The sequence below is a fragment of the Pseudophryne corroboree genome, chromosome 5 (genome assembly GCF_028390025.1).
Source record: "Pseudophryne corroboree isolate aPseCor3 chromosome 5, aPseCor3.hap2, whole genome shotgun sequence".
Classification (NCBI taxonomy): domain Eukaryota; kingdom Metazoa; phylum Chordata; class Amphibia; order Anura; family Myobatrachidae; genus Pseudophryne; species Pseudophryne corroboree.
The window spans coordinates 107,597,549-107,625,214 of NC_086448.1; the positions used below are offsets into that span (position 1 = coordinate 107,597,549).

The following is a 27,666-nucleotide window of genomic DNA, read 5'->3' on the forward strand; positions in this document are numbered from 1 at the left end:
GATAACTCCCTGGCTTTCTCCTCCGGGAGAAACACCTTTTTCTGGACTGTGTCCAGAATCATCCCTAGGAACAGCAGACGTGTCGTCGGAATCAGCTGCGATTTTGGAATATTTAGAATCCACCCGTGCTGTCGTAGTACTACTTGAGATAGTGCTACTCCGACCTCTAACTGTTCCCTGGACCTTGCCCTTATCAGGAGATCGTCCAAGTAAGGGATAATTAAGACGCCTTTTCTTCGAAGAAGAATCATCATTTCGGCCATTACCTTGGTAAAGACCCGGGGTGCCGTGGACAATCCAAACGGCAGCGTCTGAAACTGATAGTGACAGTTCTGTACCACAAACCTGAGGTACCCTTGGTGAGAAGGGCAAATTTGGACATGGAGGTAAGCATCCTTGATGTCCAGAGACACCATATAGTCCCCTTCTTCCAGGTTCGCTATCACTGCTCTGAGTGACTCCATCTTGAATTTGAACCTTTGTATGTAAGTGTTCAAGGATTTCAGATTTAAAATAGGTCTCACCGAGCCGTCCGGCTTCGGTACCACAAACAGCGTGGAATAATACCCCTTTTCCTGTTGTAGGAGGGGTACCTTGATTATCACCTGCTGGGAATACAGCTTGTGAATGGCTTCCAATACCGCCTCCCTGTCGGAGGGAGACGTTGGCAAAGCAGACTTCAGGAACCGGTGAGGGGGAGACGTCTCGAATTCCAATTTGTACCCCTGAGATACTACCTGCAGGATCCAGGGGTCCACTTGCGAGTGAGCCCACTGCGCGCTGAAATTCTTGAGACGACCCCCCACCGTACCTGAGTCCGCTTGTAAGGCCCCAGCGTCATGCTGAGGACTTGGCAGAAGCGGGGGAGGGCTTCTGTTCCTGGGAAGAGGCTGCCTGCTGCAGTCTTTTTCCCCTTCCTCTGCCCCGGGGCAGATATGAGTGGCCTTTTGCCCGCTTGCCCTTATGGGGACGAAAGGACTGAGCCTGAAAAGACGGTGTCTTTTTCTGCTGAGAGGTGACCTGGGGTAAAAAGGTGGATTTCCCAGCCGTTGCCGTGGCCACCAGGTCCGATAGACCGACCCCAAATAACTCCTCCCCTTTATACGGCAATACTTCCATATGCCGTTTGGAATCCGCATCACCTGACCACTGTCGCGTCCATAACCCTTTTCTGGCAGAAATGGACAGCGCACTTACTCTTGATGCCAGAGTGCAAATATCCCTCTGTGCATCTCGCATATATAGAAATGCATCCTTTAAATGCTCTATAGTCAATAATATACTGTCCCTGTCCAGGGTATCAATATTTTCAGTCAGGGAATCCGACCAAGCCACCCCAGCACTGCACATCCAGGCTGAGGCGATTGCTGGTCGCAGTATAACACCAGTATGTGTGTATATACTTTTTAGGATATTTTCCAGCTTCCTATCAGCTGGCTCCTTGAGGGCGGCCATATCAGGAGACGGTAACGCCACTTGTTTTGATAAGCGTGTGAGCGCCTTATCTACCCTAGGGGGTGTTTCCCAACGCGCCCTAACCTCTGGCGGGAAAGGGTATAATGCCAATAATTTTTTAGAAATTAGCAGTTTTTTATCGGGGGAAACCCACGCTTCATCACACACCTCATTTAATTCATCTGATTCAGGAAAAACTACGGGTAGTTTTTTCACACCCCACATAATACCCTTTTTTGTGGTACTTGTAGTATCCGAAATGTTCAAAACCTCCTTCATTGCCGTGATCATGTAACGTGTGGCCCTACTGGAAAATACGTTTGTTTCTTCACCGTCGACACTGGAGTCAGTATCCGTGTCTGGGTCTGTGTCGACCATCTGAGGTAACGGACGCTTTAGAGCCCCTGACGGTGTTTGAGACGCCTGGACAGGTAATAACTGATTTGCCGGCTGTCTCATGTCGTCAACAGTCTTTTGTAAAGTGCTGACGCTATCACGTAATTCCTTCCATAAGACCATCCAGTCAGGTGTCGACTCCCTAGGGGGTGACATCACTATTACAGGCAATTGCTCCGCCTCCATACCATTTTCCTCCTCATACATGTCGACACAACGTACCGACACACAGCACACACACAGGGAATGCTCTGATAGAGGACAGGACCCCACTAGCCCTTTGGGGAGACAGAGGGAGAGTTTGCCAGCAGACACCAGAGCGCTATATATATACAGGGATAACCTTATATAAGTGTTTTTCCCTTATATAGCTGCTATATTGATTAATCTGCCAAATTAGTGCCCCCCCTCTCTTGTTTTACCCTGTTTCTGTAGTGCAGGACTGCAGGGGAGAGTCAGGGAGACGTCCTTCCAGCGGAGCTGTGAGGGAAAATGGCGCTTGTGTGCTGAGTAGATAGGCTCCGCCCCCTTCTCGGCGGCCTTTCTCCCGCTTTTTTAAGGAAAAACTGGCAGGGGTTAAATGCATCCATATAGCCCAGGAGCTATATGTGATGTATTTTTCTCTGACGTCCTAAGTGGATGCTGGGGACTCCGTCAGGACCATGGGGAATAGCGGCTCCGCAGGAGACAGGGCACAAAAGTAAAAGCTTTAGGATCAGGTGGTGTGCACTGGCTCCTCCCCCTATGACCCTCCTCCAAGCCTCAGTTAGGTTTTTGTGCCAGGCCGAGAAGGGTGCAATCTAGGTGGCTCTCCTAAAGAGCTGCTTAGAGTAAAAGTTTTGTTAGGTTTTTTATTTTCAGTGAGTCCTGCTGGCAACAGGCTCACTGCAACGAGGGACTTAGGGGAGAAGAAGTGAACTCACCTGCGTGCAGGATGGATTGGCTTCTTAGGCTACTGGACACTAGCTCCAGAGGGACGATCACAGGTACAGCCTGGATGGGTCACCGGAGCCGCGCCGCCGACCCCCTTGCAGATGCTGAAGAGAGAAGAGGTCCAGAAATCGGCGGCTGAAGACTTCTCAGTCTTCATGAGGTAGCGCACAGCACTGCAGCTGTGCGCCATTGCTCTCAGCACACTTCACACCAACGGTCACTGAGGGTGCAGGGCGCTTGGGGGGGCGCCCTGGGCAGCAATGAAAGTACCTATACTGGCTAAAAATACATCACATATAGCCCCTGGGGCTATATGGATGTATTTAACCCCTGCCAGGTTGTCAGAAAAACGGGAGAAGAAGCCCGCCGAAAAGGGGGCGGGGCCTATTCTCCTCAGCACACAGCGCCATTTTCCTACACAGCTCCGCTGCTAGGAAGGCTCCCAGGCTCTCCCCTGCACTGCACTACAGAAACAGGGTTAAAACAGAGAGGGGGGGCACTTATTTGGCGATATTATTATATATTAAGATGCTATAAGGGAAAACACTTATATAAGGTTGTCCCTGTATAATATAGCGTTTTGGTGTGTGCTGGCAAACTCTCCCTCTGTCTCCCCAAAGGGCTAGTGGGGTCCTGTCCTCTATCAGAGCATTCCCTGTGTGTGTGCTGTGTGTCGGTACGTGTGTGTCGACATGTATGAGGACGATGTTGGTGAGGAGGCGGAGCAATTGCCTGTAATGGTGATGTCACTCTCTAGGGAGTCGACACCGGAATGGATGGCTTATTTAGGAATTACGTGATAATGTCAACACGCTGCAAGGTCGGTTGACGACATGAGACGGCCGGCAAACCAATTAGTACCTGTCCAGGCGTCTCAAACACCGTCAGGGGCTTTAAAACGCCCATTTACCTCAGTCGGTCGACACAGACACAGACACGGACACTGACTCCAGTGTTGACGGTGAAGAAACAAACGTATTTTCCATTTGGGCCACACGTTACATGTTAAGGGCAATGAAGGAGGTGTTACATATTTCTGATACTACAAGTACCACAAAAGAGGGTATTATGTGGGGTGTGAAAAAACTACCTGTAGTTTTTCCTGAATCAGATAAATTAAATGAAGTGTGTGATGATGCGTGGGTTTCCCCCGATAGAAAATTATTGGCGTTATACCCTTTCCCGCCAGAAGTTAGGGCGCGTTGGGAAACACCCCTTAGGGTGGATAAGGCGCTCACACGCTTATCAAAACAAGTGGCGTTACCGTCTCCAGATACGGCCGCCCTCAAGGAGCCAGCTGATAGGAGGCTGGAAAATATCCTAAAAAGTATATACACACATACTGGTGTTATACTGCGACCAGCGATCGCCTCAGCCTGGATGTGCAGCGCTGGGGTGGCTTGGTCGGATTCCCTGACTGAAAATATTGATACCCTTGACAGGGACAGTATTTTATTGACTATAGAGCATTTAAAGGATGCATTTCTATATATGCGAGATGCACAGAGGGATATTTGCACTCTGGCATCAAGAGTAAGTGCGATGTCCATATCTGCCAGAAGATGTTTATGGACACGACAGTGGTCAGGTGATGCAGATTCCAAACGGCACATGGAAGTATTGCCGTATAAAGGGGAGGAGTTATTTGGGGTCGGTCCATCGGACCTGGTGGCCACGGCAACAGCTGGAAAATCCACCTTTTTTACCCCAAGTCACATCTCAGCAGAAAAAGACACCGTCTTTTCAGCCTCAGTCCTTTTGTCCCCATAAGGGCAAGCAGGCAAAAGGCCAGTCATATCTGCCCAGGGATAGAGGAAAGGGAAGAAGACTGCAGCAGGCAGCCCATTCCCAGGAACAGAAGCCCTCCACCGCTTTTGCCAAGTCCTCAGCATGACGCTGGGGCCGTACAAGCGGACTCAGGTGCGGTGGGGGGTCGTCTCAAGAGTTTCAGCGCGCAGTGGGCTCACTCGCAAGTGGACCCCTGGATCCTACAAGTAGTATCCCAGGGGTACAGATTGGAAATTCGAGACGTCTCCCCCTCGCAGGTTCCTGAAGTCTGCTTTACCAACGTCTCCCTCCGACAGGGAGGCAGTATTGGAAAATATTCACAAGCTGTATTCCCAGCAGGTGATAATCAAAGTACCCCTCCTACAACAAGGAAAGGGGTATTATTCCACACTATATTGTGGTACTGAAGCCAGACGGCTCGGTGAGACCTATTCTAAATCTGAAATATTTGAACACTTACATACAAAGGTTCAAATCAAGATGGAGTCACTCAGAGCAGTGATAGCGAACCAGGAAGAAGGGGACTAGATGGTGTCCCTGGACATCAAGGATGCTTACCTCCATGTCCCAATTTGCCCTTCTCACCAAGGGTACCTCAGGTTCGTGGTACAAAACTGTCACTATCAGTTTCAGACGCTGCCGTTTGGATTGTCCACGGCACCCCGGGTCTTTACCAAGGTAATGGCCGAAATGATGATTCTTCTTCAAAGAAAAGGCGTCTTAATTATCCCTTACTTGGACGATCTCCTGATAAGGGCAAGGTCCAGAGAACAGTTGGAGGTCGGAGTAGCACTATCTCAAGTAGTTCTACGACAGCACGGGTGGTTTCTAAATATTCCAAAATTGCAGCTGTCTCCGACGACACGTCTGCTGTTCCTAGGGATGATTCTGGACACAGTCCAGAAAAAGGTGTTTCTCCCGGAGGAGAAAGCCAGGGAGTTATCCGAGCTAGTCAGGAACCTCCTAAAACCAGGAAAAGTGTCAGTGCATCATTGCACAAGGGTCCTGGGAAAAATGGTGGCTTCTTACGAAGCGATTCCATTCGGCAGATTTCACGCAAGAACTTTTCAGTGGGATCTGCTGGAAAAATGGTCCGGATCGCATCTTCAGATGCATCAGCGGATAACCCTGTCTCCAAGGACAAGGGTGTCTCTTCTGTGGTGGCTGCAGAGTGCTCATCTACTAAAGGGCCACAGATTCGGCATTCAGGACTGGGTCCTGGTGACCACGGATGCCAGCCTGAAAGGCTGGGGAGCAGTCACACAAGGAAAAAATTTCCAGGGAGTGTGATCAAGTCTGGAGACTTCTCTCCACATAAATATACTGGAGCTAAGAGCAATTTACAATGCTCTAAGCTTAGCAAGACCTCTGCTTCAAGGTCAGCCGGTATTGATCCAGTGGGACAACATCACGGCAGTCGCCCACGTAAACAGACAGGGCGGCACAAGAAGCAGGAGGGCAATGGCAGAAACTGCAAGGATTCTTCGCTGGGCGGAAAATCATGTGATAGCACTGTCAGCAGTGTTCATTCCGGGAGTGGACAACTGGGAAGCAGACTTCCTCAGCACGACCTCCACCCGGGAGAGTGGGGACTTCATCGGGAAGTCTTCCACATGATTGTGAACCGTTGGGAAAGACCAAAGGTGGACATGATGGCGTCCCGCCTGAACAAAAAACTGGACAGGTATTGCGCCAGGTCAAGAGACCCTCAGGCAATAGCTGTGGACGTTCTGGTAACACCGTGGGTGTACCAGTCGGTGTATGTGTTCCCTCCTCTGCTTCTCATACCTAAGGTACTGAGAATTATAAGACGTAGAGGAGTAAGAACTATACTCGTGGCTCCGGATTGGCCAAGAAGGACTTGGTACCCGGAACTTCAAGAGATGCTCACAGAGGACTCATGGCCTCTGCCGCTAAGAAGGGACTTGCTTCAGCAAGTACCATGTCTGTTCCAAGACTTACCGCGGCTGCGTTTGACGGCATGGCGGTTGAACGCCGGATCCTGAAGGAAAAAGGCATTCCTGAAGAGGTCATTCCTACCCTGGTCAAAGCCAGGAAGGAGGTGACCGCACAACATTATCACCACATGTGGCGAAAATATGTTGCGTGGTGTGAGGCCAGGAAGGCCCCACGAAGAAATTTCAACTCGGTCGATTCCTGCATTTCCTGCAAACAGGAGTGTCTATGGGCCTCAAATTGGGGTCCATTAAGGTTCAAATTTCGGCCCTGTCGATTTTCTTCCAGAAAGAATTGGCTTCAGTTCCTGAAGTCCAGAAGTTTGTCAAGGGAGTACTGCATATACAACCCCCTTTTGTGCCTCCAGTGGCACTGTGGGATCTCAACGTAGTTCTGGGATTCCTCAAATCACATTGGTTTAAACCGCTCAAATCTGTGGATTTGAAATATCTCACATGGAAAGTGACCATGATGTTGGCCCTGGCCTCGGCCAGGCGAGTGTCAGAATTGGCGGCTTTGTCTCACAAAAGCCCATATCTGATTGTCCATTCGGACAGGGCAGAGCTGCGGACTCGTCCCCAGTTTCTCCCTAAGGTGGTGTCAGCGTTTCACCTGAACCAGCTTATTGTGGTACCTGCGGCTACTAGGGACTTGGAGGACTCCAAGTTGCTAGATGTTGTCAGGGCCCTGAAAATATAGGTTTCCAGGACGGCTGGAGTCAGGAAAACTGACTTGCTGTTATCCTGTATGCACCCAACAAACTGGGTGCTCTTGCTTCTAAGCAGACGATTGCTAGTTGGATGTGTAGTACAATTCAGCTTGCACATTCTGTGGCAGGCCTGCCACAGCCAAAATATGTAAATGCCCATTCCACAAGGAAGGTGGGCTCATCTTGGGCGGCTGCCCGAGGGGTCTCGGCTTTACAACTTTGCCGAGCTGCTACTTGGTCAGGGGCACACCCTGGCTGAGGAGGACCTGGAGTTCTCTCACTCGGTGCTGCAGAGTCATCCGCACTCTCCCGCCCGTTTGGGAGCTTTGGTATAATCCCCATGGTCCTGACGGAGTCCCCAGCATCCACTTAGGACGTCAGAGAAAATAAGAATTTACTTACCGATAATTCTATTTCTCGTAGTCCGTAGTGGATGCTGGGCGCCCATCCCAAGTGCAGATTGTCTGCAATACTTGTACATAGTTATTGTTACAAAAATCGGGTTATTATTGTTGTGAGCCATCTTTTCAGAGGCTCCGCTGTTATCATGCTGTTAACTGGGTTCAGATCACAGGTTGTACAGTGTGATTGGTGTGGCTGGTATGAGTCTTACCCGGGATTCAAAATCCTTCCTTATTGTGTACGCTCGTCCGGGCACAGTATCCTAACTGAGGCTTGGAGGAGGGTCATAGGGGGAGGAGCCAGTGCACACCACCTGATCCTAAAGCTTTTACTTTTGTGCCCTGTCTCCTGCGGAGCCGCTATTCCCCATGGTCCTGACGGAGTCCCCAGCATCCACTACGGACTACGAGAAATAGAATTATCGGTAAGTAAATTCTTATTTTCGCCATCTAAGGTGTTTTTATTGCGTCTCAGGGCGCCCCCCCCCCCAGCGCCCTGCACCCTCAGTGACCGGAGTGTGAAGTGTGCAGTGAGAGCAATGGCGCACAGCTGCGGTGCTGTGCGCTACCTTATTGAAGACAGGACGTCTTCTGCCGCCGATTTCCCGGACCTCTTCTGTCTTCTGGCTCTGTAAGGGGGCCGGCGGCGCGGCTCTGGGACCCATCCATGGCTGGGCCTGTGATCGTCCCTCTGGATCTAATGTCCAGTAGCCTAAGAAGCCCAATCCACTCTGCACGCAGGTGAGTTCGCTTCTTCTCCCCTTAGTCCCTCGGTGCAGTGAGCCTGTTGCCAGCAGGACTCACTGAAAATAAAAAACCTAAAACTAAACTTTTACTCTAAGCAGCTCAGGAGAGCCACCTAGTGTGCACCCTTCTCGTTCGGGCACAAAAATCTAACTGAGGCTTGGAGGAGGGTCATAGGGGGAGGAGCCAGTGCACACCAGGTAGTCCTAAAGCTTTTACTTTTGTGCCCAGTCTCCTGCGGAGCCGCTATTCCCCATGGTCCTTTCGGAGTTCCCAGCATCCACTAGGACGTCGGAGAAATACTGAATACAAGTCAATTTCAATGAAAAAAATCATGAAAAACTAATGTCGGTATTTTGACCTGTTGGCATTTTACATGTCGGTATTTTGACCTTGTCGGTATTTTAAATGTCTGTATTTTGTCCATGTCGGGATTTTGACCTTGACGGGATTTTGAACTCGGGATTTTGATTGGAGGTAAACTGACTGCATCCTATGAATACACCTGTGCACATGCTAGGTGACCTAGCTGGAAAACATGAACTGTTTGGGGTCCTGAGGGTCGAGTTTGAGAACCACTATGATATGTGATACGTGATACTTGTACATCTGTGTGCGAATGAGTCTGAATCTGTATATGAAGTGCTATGATGCAGCAGCCAGGGGCGTAGGGAAGGCGGTGACGGTGGAGCGCAAGCTCCAGAGACTTCAGATGGCGCCTGGCAGCGCTGCGGGCAGGCCCGGCACTACCCACTCAACAGAGTCTGCAAAGTAAGGAGGCGCTGTGCTGGAGAGGCGCTCTCCCTGCTCTGCTGCCGCGGGATACGGTCGTTAGGTCGACCCAATTTAGGTCGACACTCATTAGGTCGACCACTTAAGGTTGACATTGCCATTTGGTCGACATGTACTAGGTCGACAGGTCAAAAGGTCGACATGAGTTTTTCACATTTGTTTTACATTTTTGGCTTTTAACATCCACGTGGACTACGATTGGAATGGTAACCTGTGCCGAGCCAAGCAAGGCACCTTCACTCGGCATGCAAGGGGACACGGTGCACTTATTTGGCTTCCCCGTTACTTTACGGAGAAAACGACACCAAAAAAACAGTCAAAAAAACTCATGTCGACCTTTTCACCTATCGACCTAACGCCCATGTCGACCTAATGCATGTCGATATAATGGCAATGTCGACTTCAGTGGTCAACCTAATGAGTGTCGACCTAAGTTGGGTCGACCCAACGACCCATATCCGCTGCTCCTACACCTGTCACACTGCATGACAAGCAGCGGCGCCGGCAGCACAGGGATGAGAGGGGGAATTAGATCGTATATGACTCACTGTGAGAGAGCAGCAGCAGGGGAAGTCCCTGCAACTCACTGAGGTGCCGAGCTCAGTATCCTCACGCTTGATGCTAGATTCAAGTGGCCTAAGGGACCTTTTACGTCAGGGGGAGGAGGCACGACACAAGGGGGAGGAGCTAGGCCAGCGGGATAGGTCCTCTACTATCCACGCCACCAACTATTACCTTTAGTAATCGGGGCGAAAAGCGTGGCTATCGAAGCGAGCCCGCGAGGGTACTTTTCTGGTACCCTGTTCAGCCGTAGCTCCTCCCCCTGGGGACGTGTCTCCTCCCCTAGTGACGTCAGAAGGTCCCTTCTCCCACTCCGATTTAGAACCAACCGTAACCTCATCCCTGATCTCAGCAATGGGGTCAGAAGATCATGTGCCGAGCTGTGATTGGAGGAGTTCGGCACGTGCTGATTAGAAGAACCCTGATTGGAGGAGCTGTCACAGGCTCCCCTGACCCCGGGAACACTGAGGATCTCACAGCATGGGCCCTGTTTGTGAGTATTAAGCCTGCCTCCTCTGTCTCCACAGTAACTGCTCCTGTCTCCATAGCTCCTGCCCAACTCTGCTACCTCTCTAAGCAGCCCCTGTCTCTCTCTCTCTCTTTCTCTCACTGCTGCTGTACATGCTTCATTCTCTCTATGTAAAGTCTGTGCACAGTATCTGCCCACCCCCCCACTGTCCATCATCTGCCTCCTCTCTCCCCAACATCTGCCCCCCCTTGCTCTTTTTCCCCAGAATCTGATCACCCTCCTCTCTCTGGCCAGCATCTACCTCCCCCTCCTTTCCCTCTCTCCCCAGCATCTGCCCCCTCTCTCTGCCAAGAATCTGCCCCCCTCTTCTCTCTCCACAGCATCTGCCCCCTTCCTCTCTGCTTAGCATCACACACCATCTCTGCCCTGCATCTGGCACCTCTTTTTCCCCAGCATCTGCCTCCCCCCATCTCTCTCTCCAGCACCTGCCCTCTTCTCTCCCCAGCATCTGTCCCCACCTCTCTCTCTCTGCCCAGCATCTGCCCCCCCTTCTCAGACCAGCATCTTCCCCATCTTGTCTCTGCCCAGCATCTGCCCCCCCACCTCTCGCTCTCCCCAGCATCTGTCTCCCCCCTCACCCCAGCATCTGTTCCCCCCCTCTCTGCCCATCATCTGCCCCCTCCTCCTCTCTCTCTCTCTCTCTCAGCAGCATCTGTCCCCCTCTCTCTGCCCATCATCTGGTCCCCCCTCTCTCTGCCCAGCATCTGCCTCCCCTCCTCTCTCTCTGCCCAGCATCTGCCTCCCCTCCTCTCTCTTTGCCCAGCATCTGCCTCCCCTCTTCTCTCTCTGCCCAGCATCTGCCTCCCCTCCTCTCTCTCTGCCCAGCATCTGCCTCCCCTCCTCTCTCTCTCTCTCTCTCTCAGCAGCATCTGTCCCCCTCTCTCTGCCCATCATCTGGTCCCCCCTCTCTCTGCCCAGCATCTGCCTCCCCTCCTCTCTCTCTGCCCAGCATCTGCCTCCCCTCCTCTCTCTTTGCCCAGCATCTGCCTCCCCTCTTCTCTCTCTGCCCAGCATCTGCCTCCCCTCCTCTCTCTCTGCCCAGCATCTGCCTCCCCTCCTCTCTCTCTGCCCAGCATCTGCCTCCCCTCCTCTCTCTCTGCCCAGCATCTGCCTCCCCTCTTCTCTCTCTGCCCAGCATCTGCCTCCCCTCTTTTTGCTCAGCATCTGCCTCCCCTCCTCTATTTGTTCAGCATCTGCCCCTTGTCGCTGCCCAGCATCTATCTCATCCCTCTTTCTGGCCAGCATCTGAATAAGGGACACTTCTATTGGTGTGATGTGGCTCTACGTGCGGTGTAATGTGAATAATATTGTGCCATAGTGTGGTGTAATTGAAGTGGGGTACTATTCTGTGGCCACGCCTCTTCATTGTACTGTCCCTTAATTAAATATGAGAGGGCACAAATTTATAGTTTGCAGGGGAGCGCTGAACACCCTAGCACCAGCCCTGGATGCAGGGACCGCTACCCACGCTATCCTTTGTAGCCTTGCCCGACCCGGCCAGCCATGGTTCTTCCAAGATGCGGCCTGGGATTGCAGCAGCAGTGAGACAGAGCAGCACGCACAGCAGGGTTCTGACTGGACGTTCCTGCTTAGCTCCAGTCACCCAGGCGGCTGCATAGCAGGAGGCACCGGCTCCATAGGAGAGGCAAGCGATGCAGTATGACAGTTGGGAGGAGGCAGAGACCTGGCTGCGATGAGAAAGCTTCTCCCCTCACACACACCAGCTGGGGAGGAGATGGGGGACTGGCCATATTCGAGGCAGGCTGCAGCACAGTACTTAGTATTCAGATATAGCTGAGAGGTCTGTACTGTCCAACATTCACAGGACGGGATGCAGTTATAATGCCGGCTGTCAGGATCCCGGTGATCAGGAGACCAAAGCCGGAATCTCGACAGCCAACATTTTACTGGTGGTCGGAATCCCAACACCCGCCCGTAATTCCCTATCGGGCCCGAAGCGTGGCGAGCGGACTCGCTGCTGGTATACCAGAAGGCGGGATGACGCTGTCGGTATACTGACAGCCGGCATCCAGTATGCTGGTATATCACACCGCACCTCACCAAACACCCAGCTTACTACTTTCATACGTATTGCACTGCAACGCAGCCAAAGACACCCCCCCCCCCCCAGTGGAGGTTATTGGTTTTTTTTCCCCGTGGGTTTCAATTCTTTTTTCCTCTGTCGGGAACTATGCGTTTGTGTGTATATAGGAGGAGGGGGGGCATGACGTGAGCTTGCTCTGGGAGCCATGGCTACACGCTACGCCTCTGACAGCAGCCACGACTTTCTTACACACGAGTGGGTCATTCAGATCCGCCCCGCATGTCAGGCCCTACCCCATGGTGGCGATGCTTTTGCACCTGCTGAGTAGTTCCCTGCCTGCACAGCCTAGCTGCGCTGGCAGACGGCTACTCGCCACGTCCCAGGTCGCAGCGGCTGTGCGTGACATCATGCAGCTCCCGTGTCCCACCCCCGCAACAGTCCAAACACGCCTCCGTTGTCCAGACTGCACCCCTCCCGTTCTAACGCTGTTGGCACCCCCCCTCCCGCCCAGCGACCGCCTCTACCTGTTAATCAGGCCGAGGTGATCGCAGCCCTGAGATGCTGTTAGCATCTCACTGGGCCTCCCTGGGTGCACACGCACCACAAAGGGCTTCAGACTGCGGCAGCAATCCAGTCTGAATTACCCCCAAGTTCCTTGGAGCGTTATCTGCGACTTTGTCCATATTTCTAACTAATTCCTGTGCGGTTACAGTCGCAGCACGTTGGCGCTGGTACAGATTGGTGTTTCACTGCAACTGTAGTGCGAACAAGATGCCAATTTAAAGAAAGAGTTAGGCCCAGAGTTATCAAGCCTCGGAGAATGATAAATTGTACAGTGATAAAGTAACAACCAATCAGCTCCTAGCTGTCATTTTTCAAACACTGCCTGTAACATGACATTTAGGAGCTGGTTGGCTGATACTTTATTACCATGCAATTTATCACTCTCCAAGCTACCCATATCTCTGTTTTCATTGGCATCCCAAAATGAGGAATGAAATATCTCCGTAACCTTTTACTGACAGTGATAGTATCTACTGTTGCACAAGGAGAAGGCAGAAGCTCCTATATTTTTCTGTTTCTGGCCCTGTACAGTAGCTACAGTATATGTTTAAGGTTAGCCAATGCCACAGGAGACCAATCAGGTTTTACAGATGAAAGCACAGATATAGCCTGAAGTGTGGAAAAAGCTGCTGCTTCGGCTGCAGAGTTAGTCCGTGCGTTTCCATGGTAACATTGCAATAGTACTGGAGGTAAGCAAAACATTTTATAATAGCAACAGCAGAGGGTAGTAACAAAGCCTTTCCTTAGGCTACCTAGCCTTCTTTCTTTCCATAAGTGATAAACGTCTTATAACATACAGTATACAGTAAGCCTGTTATAGTGACTTACTGGTTGAGAATCAATAACTGTATATATTTTCATCAGACCTATACTACGATATTCTTATTGCTTTAATATTAACGCCGGAACGGTATTGACATATTGTTTTTCATCTTTCAGCTATTAATCACAGGTATGGTAGGCGATGGATTTACTGGGGACATTGCAATCGATGATATGTCCTTCTACAACTGCACATTGCATAGAGGTAACTTGTAACTTGTGTGCTTTCATCTTTTTTATGTGTTTATTTTCCTTCTTTTTTTTTATTTTTTTTTTAGACTTTGAATGAAAATTCTACCAAAATTAATTGATCATGCCTGATTTGTGGCTTATGGAGCCTTTGGAACAATAGAACTTGCTAAATTGGCCTACAGAAGGTGCATTTTTTGCGCAGCACGAGATAAGAAAGATAAAATGGTACCTATGTGTATTTGAGACTTAGGGGTACATATTTACTATGCAGTGATAAGAACGGAGAAGTGAGCCAGTGGAGAAATTTCCCCATCAACCAATCAGCAGCTCTGTATCATTTTATAGTATGCAAATTATAGATGTTACTTCAGTGCTGATTGGTTGCCATGGGCAACTTCTCCGCTTTATCACTGCTTAGTAAATGTACCCCTTAAATGAGAATGAGGGGCATGGACTGGCGAAACTTAATTTTTTTTTTAAATCAATATTTTTATTCAGATTTTTATTAACAAGCATACAATTATATGGGGTAAGCAGAGTACCAGTAGATAGATTACCCAATTAGACATCAATAAAAATATGGTACAGATATACAATAAAAGTAAAAAAATAGCACAAAATAGGCAGGCTACCTAAAGACCAACAAGGAGGCAAAGAACAAAGCCAACTAGGGTAGATAACAAACAATTTTAAAGACGAAGGGGAGGGAAGTGAGATAGGGAGATAAAACACTGAAACAACATAGCCGAGTCTGGAGAATTAGATGGTAAAGAAGGGAAAAAAGAAAAGTAGATTGGCAGGGATCCGGCAAAGGAAGGACTGAGATTGATACCACGGGACCCAGTCTTTGATAAAGGTAGCCACACTGCCATTTCTCAAAATATATTCCATAGAAGCTACAAAATGAACACAGGGAATGGAGAAACCTTTAGACATGCCCTTTGTCGGGAGTGGCAGGAAAGTTGACAATATTTCAGTACTTTGTAAATGTCATATTGAAGAGAGGAGTGGTCTGTAAGGCAATTATTAGGCATGACTTTATTCCTGTCAGATGGGCCACTGTGTCACTTTCCACTTTTTCTGCAGTTCTGTAGCAAATGTACAGTCTTTTGCATCAATAAGGTTTGTTCTTAGCCAGTCATTTTGATCAATTGGCTTGGTTCCAGATATTCAGGGCCTGGACAAATTCCAGCTGACCACAGTAGCAATCTTTGATATTTCATTAGCAGATGACTCTCTGAAGACCCTTTTTGAGCTGGAATCTGAGCTGCAGATGATATTGTCTTCTCATGGACTCCACGGACAGGAAGAGACACGGGGGTCTATTCATGAAGCAGTGTGGAGAAGTGAGCCAGTGGTGAAGTTGCCTATGGCAACCATTCAGCTTCTCTGTATAATTTTAGAGAATGCAAATTATTATTGTTACTTCAATGTTGATTGGTTCTTCTCCGCTCGCTCACTTCTTCACAGTTTTCACTGCTTCATGAATAGACCCCAATATCTTTGACAACTGGACACTATATAACTGTGATTGCGAAGACTGGAACCTCAGTAACTGTGATTGTCAGATATTAACTGCGAAGCTTGTGAGCTAGATAACTATGGTGAGACGATAACGATTGTGGAGACTGGGGACTTGTCAACAGTGGCTTGTAAACAATAACTGTGGAAACTGAGAACTTGGTAACGGTGGCTTTTAGATGTTAACTGAGAAAACTAGATACTTGTAAATCATGAATGGAACACTCAGACTGTGAGAATTGAATACTTGGAAATTGTGGATGAAAGACTCAGAATGTGAGAATTGAATTCTTGATAAACGTAACTGAAAGTCTTGAAGTGTGAACTCTGCATACTTGGTAAATGCAACTGAAAGGCTGAATCGTGGACTCTGGATGTTTGGAAAATGTGACTGAAAGACTTGGATCACAGAAACTGAATACTGAGCAGAGAACCGAAGGAATCACCAACAGCTCGAGATATCCCACAGCTTCCACCTGGCGAGCTGGCTGCCACAGGAGGCGGTGCCGGTACTGAACTCGGAACCAGAGCGCAGAGGATAGCGGAGTATCGCGCTGGAGAGCGAAGCAGGAGATTTCCAGTGACTCAGAGAACCAAGCAACAAGGACGTCTGTGGAAGAAGAGTGCTGAGGCAACTTCTAGGAAGTACAATATAAAGCACTGGCAGTGTTTGATTCGAATCCAGCCCCTTTTAAAAAGGGAAGCAGACTGGGATTGGCTGAGAAACCACAGAGAGCCCTGCTATTAGTTACACACTGCATGCATTGGTCTCCGACATGGCGGCTCCCATAACTGCAGACACACAAAGAAGCAATCCCTTTCCCTTCTGAGTCCCCAATGCCTGAGCTCCAGAGCTCACACCAGTTGACTCTGCCAGACATACTGCAACCTCCTACCATGAGTGGGAACCGGCCACCCGCCCGCCGCAGCACAGCATTGACCCGAACAGGGAGACCATGGGACCCAGGACCGATGGTAAGACTGTGGCCCCCGACAATAAACATTGCTGTATCAGCGGCCATAACACTCAAATAAGCAGCATGGCAGCAGAAAGCGATGGTTAGGTACCATTGTAGGCAGTATGGAGTAGATGATAGACTGATGATAGACTAAGGAGGGAATTCAAAATTACTGTGGGTGACAAAAGGTGGTAGCCTCTGGCTTTAATGCCAGACCCTCTTTCACCCTTATTAACACCATAAACTTAACATGTTAATGGGCATTAACACACAAAATTACAGTGGCTAATTGAATTTCCCTCTGAGTAACGAGAAAAAAGCAGAAGAGGGAAGAGGACCCTGCTTGTTAGAGCTTACATTCTAATATTACTTTACATTTAAAAAATGAAGTTATTGTCCAAAAAAACTGCTCCTGCTGTACATCTATATTGTGGAGGATTGATACACTGTACCTCTATATTGTGGAGGATGGATACACTGTACCTCTATATTGTGGAGGATTGCTACACTGTATCTCTATACTGTGGAGGATAGATATACTGTGGAGGATTGATACATTGTACCTCTATACTGTGGAGGATTGATACACTGTACCTCTATATTGTGGAGGATTGATACACTGTACTTCTATACTGTGGAGGATTGATACACTGTACCTCTATACTGTGGAGGATTGATACACTGTACCTCTATACTGTGGAGGATTGATACACTGTACCTCTATATTGGGGAGGATTGATACATTGTACTTCTATACTGTGGAGGATTGATACACTGTACCTCTATACTGTGGAGGATTGATACACTGTACCTCTATACTGTGGAGGATTGATACACTGTACCTCTATACTGTGGAGGATTGATACACTGTACCTCTATACTGTGGAGGATTGATACACTGTACCTCTATATTGGGGAGGATTGATACACTGTACCTCTATATTGGGGAGGATTGATACACTGTACCTCTATATTGGGAAGGGTAGATACACTGTACCTCTATATTGGGAAGGGTAGATACACTGTACCTCTGTATTGGGGAGGGTGCACTGTACCTCTGTATTGCGAAGGATATATAATAGGTGCCAAATCCAATTAGTCAGTAAATATATGTAAAATGCGTAATGCTGGTTAAATAACCACATTAGCTTTACGTGTAGTGCAATTGACCTTTACAATACATGTTAGTGAGTGATGAGCACTTTTCCTCGAGAGCTTATTTTGCATTGAAAATACTTTCATTTACGGCATACAGCCGCGAGCATTAAAGTAACGCTGGATATGGTAATTAGTAACACAGCTTTTTTGTTTGCTCCTCAGGATTTGACTGTTTTGGTTATGGTAATATTAATTTTGTACCTGTCATAATTTTCACTAGACCTTCTAATATTACCCCTGATCTACAGCTAGCCTGGCACTTGTCACTGCCACAATATCAGTGACACCCCCTAGTGCTGGAGTAAAGTTTGTGGGGCCCCAGGGGCGACTGAGTTGTAGGGTCACTTCCACTGAAATGACCCCACCACCCCCAATATGGACACAGTGTGTCCCCCTCCCCCGGTTGCCCCTTCTGTGGTGGGCATGAGTACTCACCTCCCGTGACATGCTTCTGGCTCTGTGATCTGCATGCATAGACTGCATACAGTGCAGAGCAGTTCCCATGTACCCTCGTCAGTGGTATGGACATGATGTGTTATGTAACGCTGGGTGCTCGGAGTCACTTTGCACTGTATACAGTCTGTGTATGCAGAACACAGTTACAGAGCCATGGCAACCTACCGGGCACCTGTTCTCTGCAAGAGTGCCCGACTGACCCAGTGTGAATCGCACTGGTCACCCCCTTTTATCTAGCCCTGTACAACACCCTGCATACATAAAAAAATGTAGTCTATCTCCGTGCCCTCCGTGATTACTAATATTTACTTTATCTACACCCTGTATATAACTACGTAAACAGAGAAAGAGAGAGAGGAAGAAAGAGAGTAAGAGAAAAGAGAAACAGGTAGAAGAGGGTGTGAGAGAGAGAGAGTGGAAAAAGGAGGGGTAGAGAGAGAGACGGGTGTAGGATGGTGAGAGAGAAAGAAACTGGAGAGGAGATGGCAGAAAGAGAAACACCGTGAAATAGGAATAGAGACAGAGGGGGTCATTCCGAGTTGATCGCATGTAGCAACTTTTTGCTGCCCGTGCGATCAACTAGACGCCGCCTATAGGGGAGGGCTTTTTTGCATAGCAAGGCTGCGAACGCATGTGCAGCCATGCTATGCAAAAAAAGTTTTGTGTGGAACTAGACCAGGGTAACAGTTACTTACCCTGTCAATCGATCCAGCGATGCAGGTCCCGGAATTGACGTCGGACATCCGCCCTTCAAGCGCCTGGACACGCTTGCGTTGGACTCACCACTCCCAGAAAATGGTGAGTTGACGCACGGAACGCCTTCCTGCTGTCAATCTTCTTGTGATCGCGCCAGTGATCGTTTTCTTCATTCTTTAGGTCGTTGCCCAGCGACAGCCGTCGCTGGGCAATGGCGCGTGTGCACATTGCGGCCGCCGCGCAGGCGTAGAACCGACCCGTTCGCACCGCTGCAACATCCAGCAGCGTGCGAACGGGTCGGAATGACCCCCAGAGTGAGGGGGAGAGAGAGATGGAGGGGAAAGAGGGAGACAGATGGTATAAGAAAGGGGGTGAGAGATAGAAATTGGAGAAGAGATGGAGAGATAGGGGGGAAAAAACCCAGACACAACAGCTTGTGACCCAAAGAAATGGCGAGACCAAAATACTAGTACTAACATACTAGAAAAAGAAAAGCACAATAAATAAATATTATAAAAATATTTTTTTTCCAATGAAATACTGTAAATGAGAAACTTTGATTATCTGTAACACTGCACATAGACACATCTGTTTTGTTGCAAGTTCTGTAAGATGACGTTTATTCTGTACTTCTACAGTAGAATAAATTCTCCAAACCTTATGAAATTGATCTTAGAAGAATGTATCCAGTGCAGATGGGAATTACAGAGATCTGTTATATTCATCTTTCTTTATGCGGTGTATCCAACTGTCTCATGTAACAAATAAAACCACATCACGAAAATCAATTTATTTCTGTAGACCTTGCAGGCAGATCTATCATCAGTGAAACTTTTTTTTATGATAGTAACTTCTCAAAAATGGAATTATTCCATCTAATATTAGTGTGTTCTAAAAGCTTATTGTGAATAAACCACAACATAAAAACAAAACAAAGGTAAAACTCACCATTGATAGAACAATTACACGCAATAATTCAGCTAACATATAATGAAATATGCAGGAAAGTATTAATTTAAATTAGAGATGAGCGGGTTCGGTTCTCCGAGATCCGAACCCCCTGAACTTCACCTATTTTACATGGTTCCGAGGCTGCCTCGGATCTTCCCGCCTTGCTCGGTTAACCCGAACGCGGCCGAACGTCATCATCCCGCTGTCGGATTCTCGCGAGATTCGTATTCTATATAAAGAGCCGCGCTGTCCGCCATTTTCACTCGTGCATTGGAGATTGAACGGAAAGGACGTGGCTACGTTTTCTCCCTGAAAAGCTCCATATCTGTGCTCAGTGTGCTGAAAATATCTGTGCTCAGTTGTGCTGCAACAAGTCTGCAGAGGTTCAAAGACCTGGTGGTGAGACACTTGTCAACTCAAGCGGAACGTGACACATCAACAGCTCCTCCTTCACATTCTCCCGCAACTGGAGCTGCGAGGAAAAGGCTAAGAATTCCGAGCCCACCCGCTGGCGGTGATGCAGGGCAGTCTGGAGCGAGTGCTGATATCTGGTCCGGACTGAAGGACCTGCCAACGATTACTGACATGTCGTCTACTGTCACTGCATATGATTCTGTCACCATTGAAAGAATGGTGGGGCACGTCAGAGAGTCCGTACGTATACTGGCAGGAAAAAGAGGCAATTTGGAGGCCCTTGCACAAACTGGCTTTATTTTACCTAAGTTGCCCCCCTCCAGTGTGTACTCCGAAAGAGTGTTTAGTGCAGCCGGTCACCTTGTCAGCGATCGGCGTACAAGGTTACTACCACAAAATGTGGATAAGATGATGTTTATCAAAATGAATTATAATCAATTCCTCCGTGGAGACATTCACCAGCAATTGCCTCCAGAAAGTACACAGGGACCTGAGATGGTGGATTACAGTGGGGACGAGTTAATACTCTGTGAGGAGGGGGATGTACACAGTGAAAGGGGTGAGGAATCGGAGGATGATGATGATGAGGTGGACATCTTGCCTCTGTAGAGCCAGTTTGAGCAAGGAGAGATTGATTGCTTCTTTTTTGGTGGGGGCCCAAACCAACCAGTCATTTCAGCCACAGTTGTGTGGCAGACCCTGTGGCTGAAATGATGGGTTTGTTAAAGTGTGCATGTCCTGTTTATATAACATAAGGATGGGTGGGAGGGCCAAAGGACAATTCCATCTTGCACCTCTTTTTTTATTTTATTTATCTCTGCATCATGTGATGTTTGGGGCTAATTTTTTGAAGTGCCATCCTGTCTGACACTGCAGTGCCACTCCTAGATGGGCCAGGTGTTTGTGCTGCCCACTTGGGTCGCTTAGCTTAGTCATCCAGCGACCTCAGTGCAAATTTTAGGACTAAAAATAATATTGTGAGGTGTTCAGAATAGACTGGAAATGAGTGTAAATTATGGTTATTGAGGTTAATAATACTATGGGATCAAAATTACCCCCAAAATCTATGATTTAAGCTGTTTTTGAGGGTTTTTTGAAAAAAAAAAAAAAAACACCCGAATCCAAAACACACCCTAATCCGACAAAATTTCAGGGAGGTTTTGCCAAAACGCGTCCGAATCCAAAACGCGGCCGCGGAACCGAATCCAAAACCAAAACACAAAACCCGAAAAATTTCCGGTGCACATCTCTAATTTAAATGTGTCTTTAGAGATGTACAGTATAGGTATGTAAAATGCACAAACAGATGTGTCCTGATACCAGTGACGTGCGGTGAGGCCAGTTGCTGGGGAGGCACTGTCTAGTATCAGAGCCAGATTTACTCCATATACTAACCCATATACAGCCCATCCCCTCTGCAATCAGTACAGTAATGGGCAGGAATAACAGCCTTATAGGCGGACAGTCCTGAGATTACATTACATGACTGCTCACAGATCACATTGCATCCACACAGCCCCCATCCTTACAGATCACACTGCCTCCACACAGCCCCCCTCCTTACAGATCACACTGCCTCCACACAGCACCCCCTCCTTACAGATCACACTGCCTCCACACAGCTCCCCTCCTTACAGATCACACTGCCTCCACACAGCCCCCCCTCCTTACAGATCACAATGCCTCCACACAGCCCCCCTCCTTACAGATCACAATGCCTCCACACAGCCCCCTCCTTACAGATCACACTGCCTCCACACAGCCCCCCTCCTTACAGATCACACTGCCTCCACACAGCCTCCCCCACCTTACAGATCACACTGTCTCCACACAGCCCCCCCTCCTTACAGATCACACTGCCTTCACACAGACCCCCTCCTTACAGATCACAATGCCTCCACACAGCCCCCCTCCTTACAGATCACACTGCCTCCACACAGCCCCCCCTCCTTACAGATCACACTGCCTCCACACAGCCCCCCCCCCCCTCCTTACAGATCGCACTGCCTCCACACAGCCCCCCCACTTTACAGATCACACTGCCTCCACACAGCCCACTTCCTTACAGATCACACTGCCTCCACACAGCCCACTTCCTTACAGATCACACTGCCTCCACACAGCCCCCCACCTTACAGATCACACTGCCTCCACACAGCCCCCCTCCCTCCTTACAGATCACACTGCCTCCACACAGCCCCCCCTCCTTACAGATCACACTGCCTCCACACAGCCCCCCCCCCTCCTTACAGATCACACTGCCTCCACACAGCCCCCCCTCCTTACAGATCACACTGCCTCCACACAGCCCCCCCCTCCTTACAGATCACACTGCCACCACACAGCCCCCCCCTCCTTACAGATCACACTGCCTCCACACAGCCCCCCCTCCTTACAGATCACACTGCCTCCACACAGCCCCCCTCCTTACAGATCACACTGCCACCACACAGCCCCCCTCCTTACAGATCACACTGCCTCCACACAGCCCCCCCCACCTTACAGATCACACTGCCTCCACACAGCCCCCCCCTCCTTACAGATCACACTGCCTCCACACAGCCCACTTCCTTACAGATCACACTGCCTCCACACAGCCCCCCCACCTTACAGATCACACTGCCTCCACACAGCCCCCCTCCCTCCTTACAGATCACACTGCCTCCAAACAGCTCCCCCTCCTTACAGATCACACTGCCTCCACACAGCCCCCCCCCCTCCTTACAGATCACACTGCCTCCACACAGCCCCCCCCCCCTCCTTACAGATCACACTGCCTCCACACAGCCCCCCCTTCTTACAGATCACACTGCCTCCACACAGCCCCCCCCCTCCTTACAGATCACACTGCCTCCACACAGCCCCCCCTCCTTACAGATCACACTGCCTCCACACAGCCCCCCCTCCTTACAGATCACACTGCCTCCACACAGCCCCCCCTCCTTACAGATCACACTGCCTCCACACAGCCCCCCTCCTTACAGATCACACTGCCACCACACAGCCCCCCTCCTTACAGATCACACTGCCTCCACACAGCCCCCCCTCCTTACAGATCACACTGCCTCCACACAGCCCCCCTCCTTACAGATCACACTGCCTCCACACAGCCCCCCTCCTTACAGATCACACTGCCACCACACAGCCCCACTCCTTACAGATCACACTGCCTCCACACAGCCCCCCTCCTTACAGATCACACTGCCTCCACACAGCCCCCCCACCTTACAGATCACACTGCCTCCACACATCCCCCCCCTCCTTACAGATCACACTGCCTCCACACAGCCCCCCCCACCTTACAGATCACACTGCCTCCACACAGCCCCCTTCCTTACAGATCACACTGCCCCCACCCAGCCCCCCTCCTTACAGATCACACTGCCTCCACCCAGCCCCCCCTCCTTACAGATCACACTGCCTCCACACAGCGCCTCCCCCCCTTACAGATCACACTGCCTCCACACAGCCCCCCCACTTTACAGATCACACTGCCTCCACACAGCCCCCCTCCTTACAGATCACACTGCCTCCACACAGCCCCCCTCCTTACAGATCACACTGCCTCCACACAGCCCCCCTCCTTACAGATCAAACTGCCTCCACACAGCCTCCCTCCTTAGAGATCACACTGCCTCCACGCAGCCCCCCTCCTTACAGATCACACTGCCTCCACACAGCCCCCATCCTTACAGATCACACTGCCTCCACACAGCCCCCCTCCTTAGAGATCACACTGCCTCCACGCAGCCCCCCTCCTTACAGATCACACTGCCTTCACACAGCCCCCCTCCTTACAGATCACAATGCCTTTACACAGCCCCCCACTTTACAGATCACACTGCCTCCACACAGCCCCCCCACTTTACAGATCACACTGCCTCCACACAGCCCCCCTCCCTCCTTACAGATCACACTGCCTCCACACAGCCCCCCTCCTTACAGATCACACTGCCTCCACACAGCCCCCCCTCCTTACAGATCACACTGCCTCCACACAGCCCCCCTCCTTACAGATCACACTGCCACCACACAGCCCCACTCCTTACAGATCACACTGCCTCCACCCAGCCCCCCCTCCTTACAGATCACACTGCCTCCACACAGCCCCCCCCACCTTACAGATCATACTGCCTCCACACAGCCCCCCCTCCACCTTACAGATCACACTGCCTCCACACAGCCCCCCCCACCTTACAGATCATACTGCCTCCACACAGCCCCCCCTCCACCTTACAGATCACACTGCCTCCACACAGCCCCCTTCCTTACAGATCACACTGCCTCCACACAGCCCCCCTCCTTACAGATCACACTGCCTCCACCCAGCCCCCCCTCCATACAGATCACACTGCCTCCACACAGCGCCCCCCCTCCTTACAGATCACACTGCCTCCACACAGCCCCCCCACTTTACAGATCACACTGCCTCCACACAGCCCCCCTCCTTAGAGATCACACTGCCTCCACGCAGCCCCCATCCTTACAGATCACACTGCCTCCACGCAGCCCCCATCCTTACAGATCACACTGCCTCCACACAGCCCCCCTCCTTACAGATCACACTGCCTCCACACAGCCCCCCTCCTTACAGATCACAATGCCTCCACACAGCCCCCCCACTTTACAGATCACACTGCCTCCACACAGCCCCCCTCCTTACAGATCACACTGCCACCACACAGCCCCACTCCTTACAGATCACACTGCCTCCACACAGCCCCCCCCACCTTACAGATCACACTGCCTCCACACAGCCCCCTTCCTTACAGATCACACTGCCTCCACCCAGCCCCCCTCCTTGCAGATCACACTGCCTCCACCCAGCCCCCCCTCCTTACAGATCACACTGCCTCCACACAGCGCCCCCCCTCCTTACAGATCACACTGCCTCCACACAGCCCCCCCACTTTACAGATCACACTGCCTCCACGCAGCCCCCCTCCTTAGAGATCACACTGCCTCCACGCAGCCCCCCTCCTTACAGATCACACTGCCTCCACACAGCCCCCCTCCTTACAGATCACAATGCCTCCACACAGCCCCCCACTTTACAGATCACACTGCCTCCACACAGCCCCCCACTTTACAGATCACACTGCCTCCACACAGCCCCCCTCCTTAGAGATCACACTGCCTCCACACAGCCCCCCTCCTTACAGATCACACTGCCTCCACACAGCCCCCCTCCTTACACATCACAATGCCTCCACACAGCCCCCCACTTTACAGATCACACTGCCTCCACACAGCCCCCCCACTTTACAGATCACACTGCCTCCACACAGCCCCCCACCCTCCTTACAGATCACACTGCCTCCACACAGCCCCCCTCCTTACAGATCACACTGCCTCCACACAGCCCCCCTCCTTACAGATCACACTGCCTCCACACAGCCCCCCTCCTTACAGATCACACTGCCTCCACACAGCCCCCCCACTTTACAGATCACACTGCCTCCACACAGCCCCCCCTCCTTACAGATCACACTGCCTCCACACAGCCCCCCCCCTCCTTACAGATCACACTGCCTCCACACAGCCCCCCTCCTTACAGATCACAATGCCTCCACACAGCCCCCCTCCTTACAGATCACAATGCCTCCACACAGCCCCCCTCCTTACAGATCGCACTGCCTCCACACAGCCCCCCCCTCCTTACAGATCACACTGCCTCCACACAGCCCCCCTTCTTACAGATCACAATGCCTCCACACAGCCCCCCTCCTTACAGATCACACTGCCTCCACACAGCCCCCCTCCTTACAGATCACAATGCCTCCACACAGCCCCCCTCCTTACAGATCACACTGCCTCCACACAGCTCCCCTTCTTACAGATCACACTGCCTCCACACAGCCCCCCCACTTTACTGATCACACTGCCTCCACACAGCCCCCCTCCCTCCTTACAGATCACACTGCCTCCACACAGCCCCCCTCCTTACAGATCACACTGCCTCCACACAGCCCCCCCCTTACAGATCACACTGCCTCCACACAGCCCCCCTCCTTACAGATCACACTGCCTCCACACAGCCCCCCCACTTTACAGATCACACTGCCTCCACACAGCCCCCCCACTTTACAGATCACACTGCCTCCACACAGCCCCCCTCCTTACAGATCACACTGCCTCCACACAGCCCCCCCCCTCCTTACAGATCACACTGCCTCCACACAGCCCCCCTCCTTACAGATCACAATGCCTCCACACAGCCCCCCTCCTTACAGATCACAATGCCTCCACACAGCCCCCCTCCTTACAGATCGCACTGCCTCCACACAGCCCCCCCCCTCCTTACAGATCACACTGCCTCCACACAGCCCCCCTCCTTACAGATTACAATGCCTCCACACAGCCCCCCTCCTTACAGATCACACTGCCTCCACACAGCCCCCCTCCTTACAGATCACAATGCCTCCACACAGCCCCCCTCCTTACAGATCACACTGCCTCCACACAGCTCCCCTCCTTACAGATCACACTGCCTCCACACAGCTCCCCTCCTTACAGATCACACTGCCTCCACACAGCCCCCCCACTTTACAGATCACACTGCCTCCACACAGCCCCCCTCCCTCCTTACAGATCACACTGCCTCCACACAGCCCCCCTCCTTACAGATCACACTGCCTCCACACAGCCCCCCTCCTTACAGATCACACTGCCTCCACACAGCCCCCCTCCTTACAGATCACACTGCCTCCACACAGCCCCCCCACTTTACAGATCACAATGCCTCCACACAGCCCCCCTCCTTACAGATCACACTGCCTCCACACTGCTCCCCTCCTTACAGATCACACTGCCTCCACACAGCCCCCCTCCTTACAGATCACACTGCCTCCACACAGCTCCCCTCCTTACAGATCACACTGCCTCCACACAGCCCCCCCTCCTTACAGATCACAATGCCTCCACACAGCCCCCCTCCTTACAGATCACAATGCCTCCACACAGCCCCCCTCCTTACAGATCACACTGCCTCCACACAGCTCCCCTCCTTACAGATCACACTGCCTCCATACAGCACCCCCTCCTTACAGATCACACTGCCTCCACACAGCCCCCCTCCTTACAGATCACACTGCCTCCACACAGCCCCCCTCCTTACAGATCACAATGCCTCCACACAGCCCCCCTCCTTACAGATCACACTGCCTCCACACAGCTCCCCTCCTTACAGATCACACTGTCTCCACACAGCCCCCCCTCCTGACAGATCACACTGCCTCCACACAGCCCCCCCTCCTTACAGATCACACTGCCTCCACAGAGCCCCCCCCTCCTTACAGATCACACTGCCTCCACACAGCTCCCCTCCTTACAGATCACACTGCCTCCACACAGCCCCCCCTCCTTACAGATCACACTGCCTCCACACAGCCCCCCTCCTTACAGATCACAATGCCTCCACACAGCCCCCCTCCTTACAGATCACACTGCCTCCACACAGCCCCCCCCACCTTACAGATCACACTGTCTCCACACAGCCCCCCCCCTCCTTACAGATCACACTGCCTCCACACAGCCCACTTCCTTACAGATCACACTGCCTCCACACAGCCCCCCCACCTTACAGATCACACTGCCTCCACTCAGCCCCCCTCCCTCCTTACAGA

At 51.0% G+C, this 27,666-nt stretch overlaps 1 protein-coding gene across 1 annotated transcript in view; it reads left to right on the forward strand.

Moving 5' to 3' along the window:
- Window positions 1-27,666, forward strand: part of MALRD1 (MAM and LDL receptor class A domain containing 1) — a 1,363,691-nt gene that overhangs the window by 365,788 nt on the left and 970,237 nt on the right. The window contains exon 17 of the mRNA XM_063925153.1: window positions 13,812-13,899. Coding sequence (XP_063781223.1) covers window positions 13,812-13,899 — 88 coding nt within the window. The remainder of the gene's footprint in view (window positions 1-13,811; window positions 13,900-27,666) is intronic.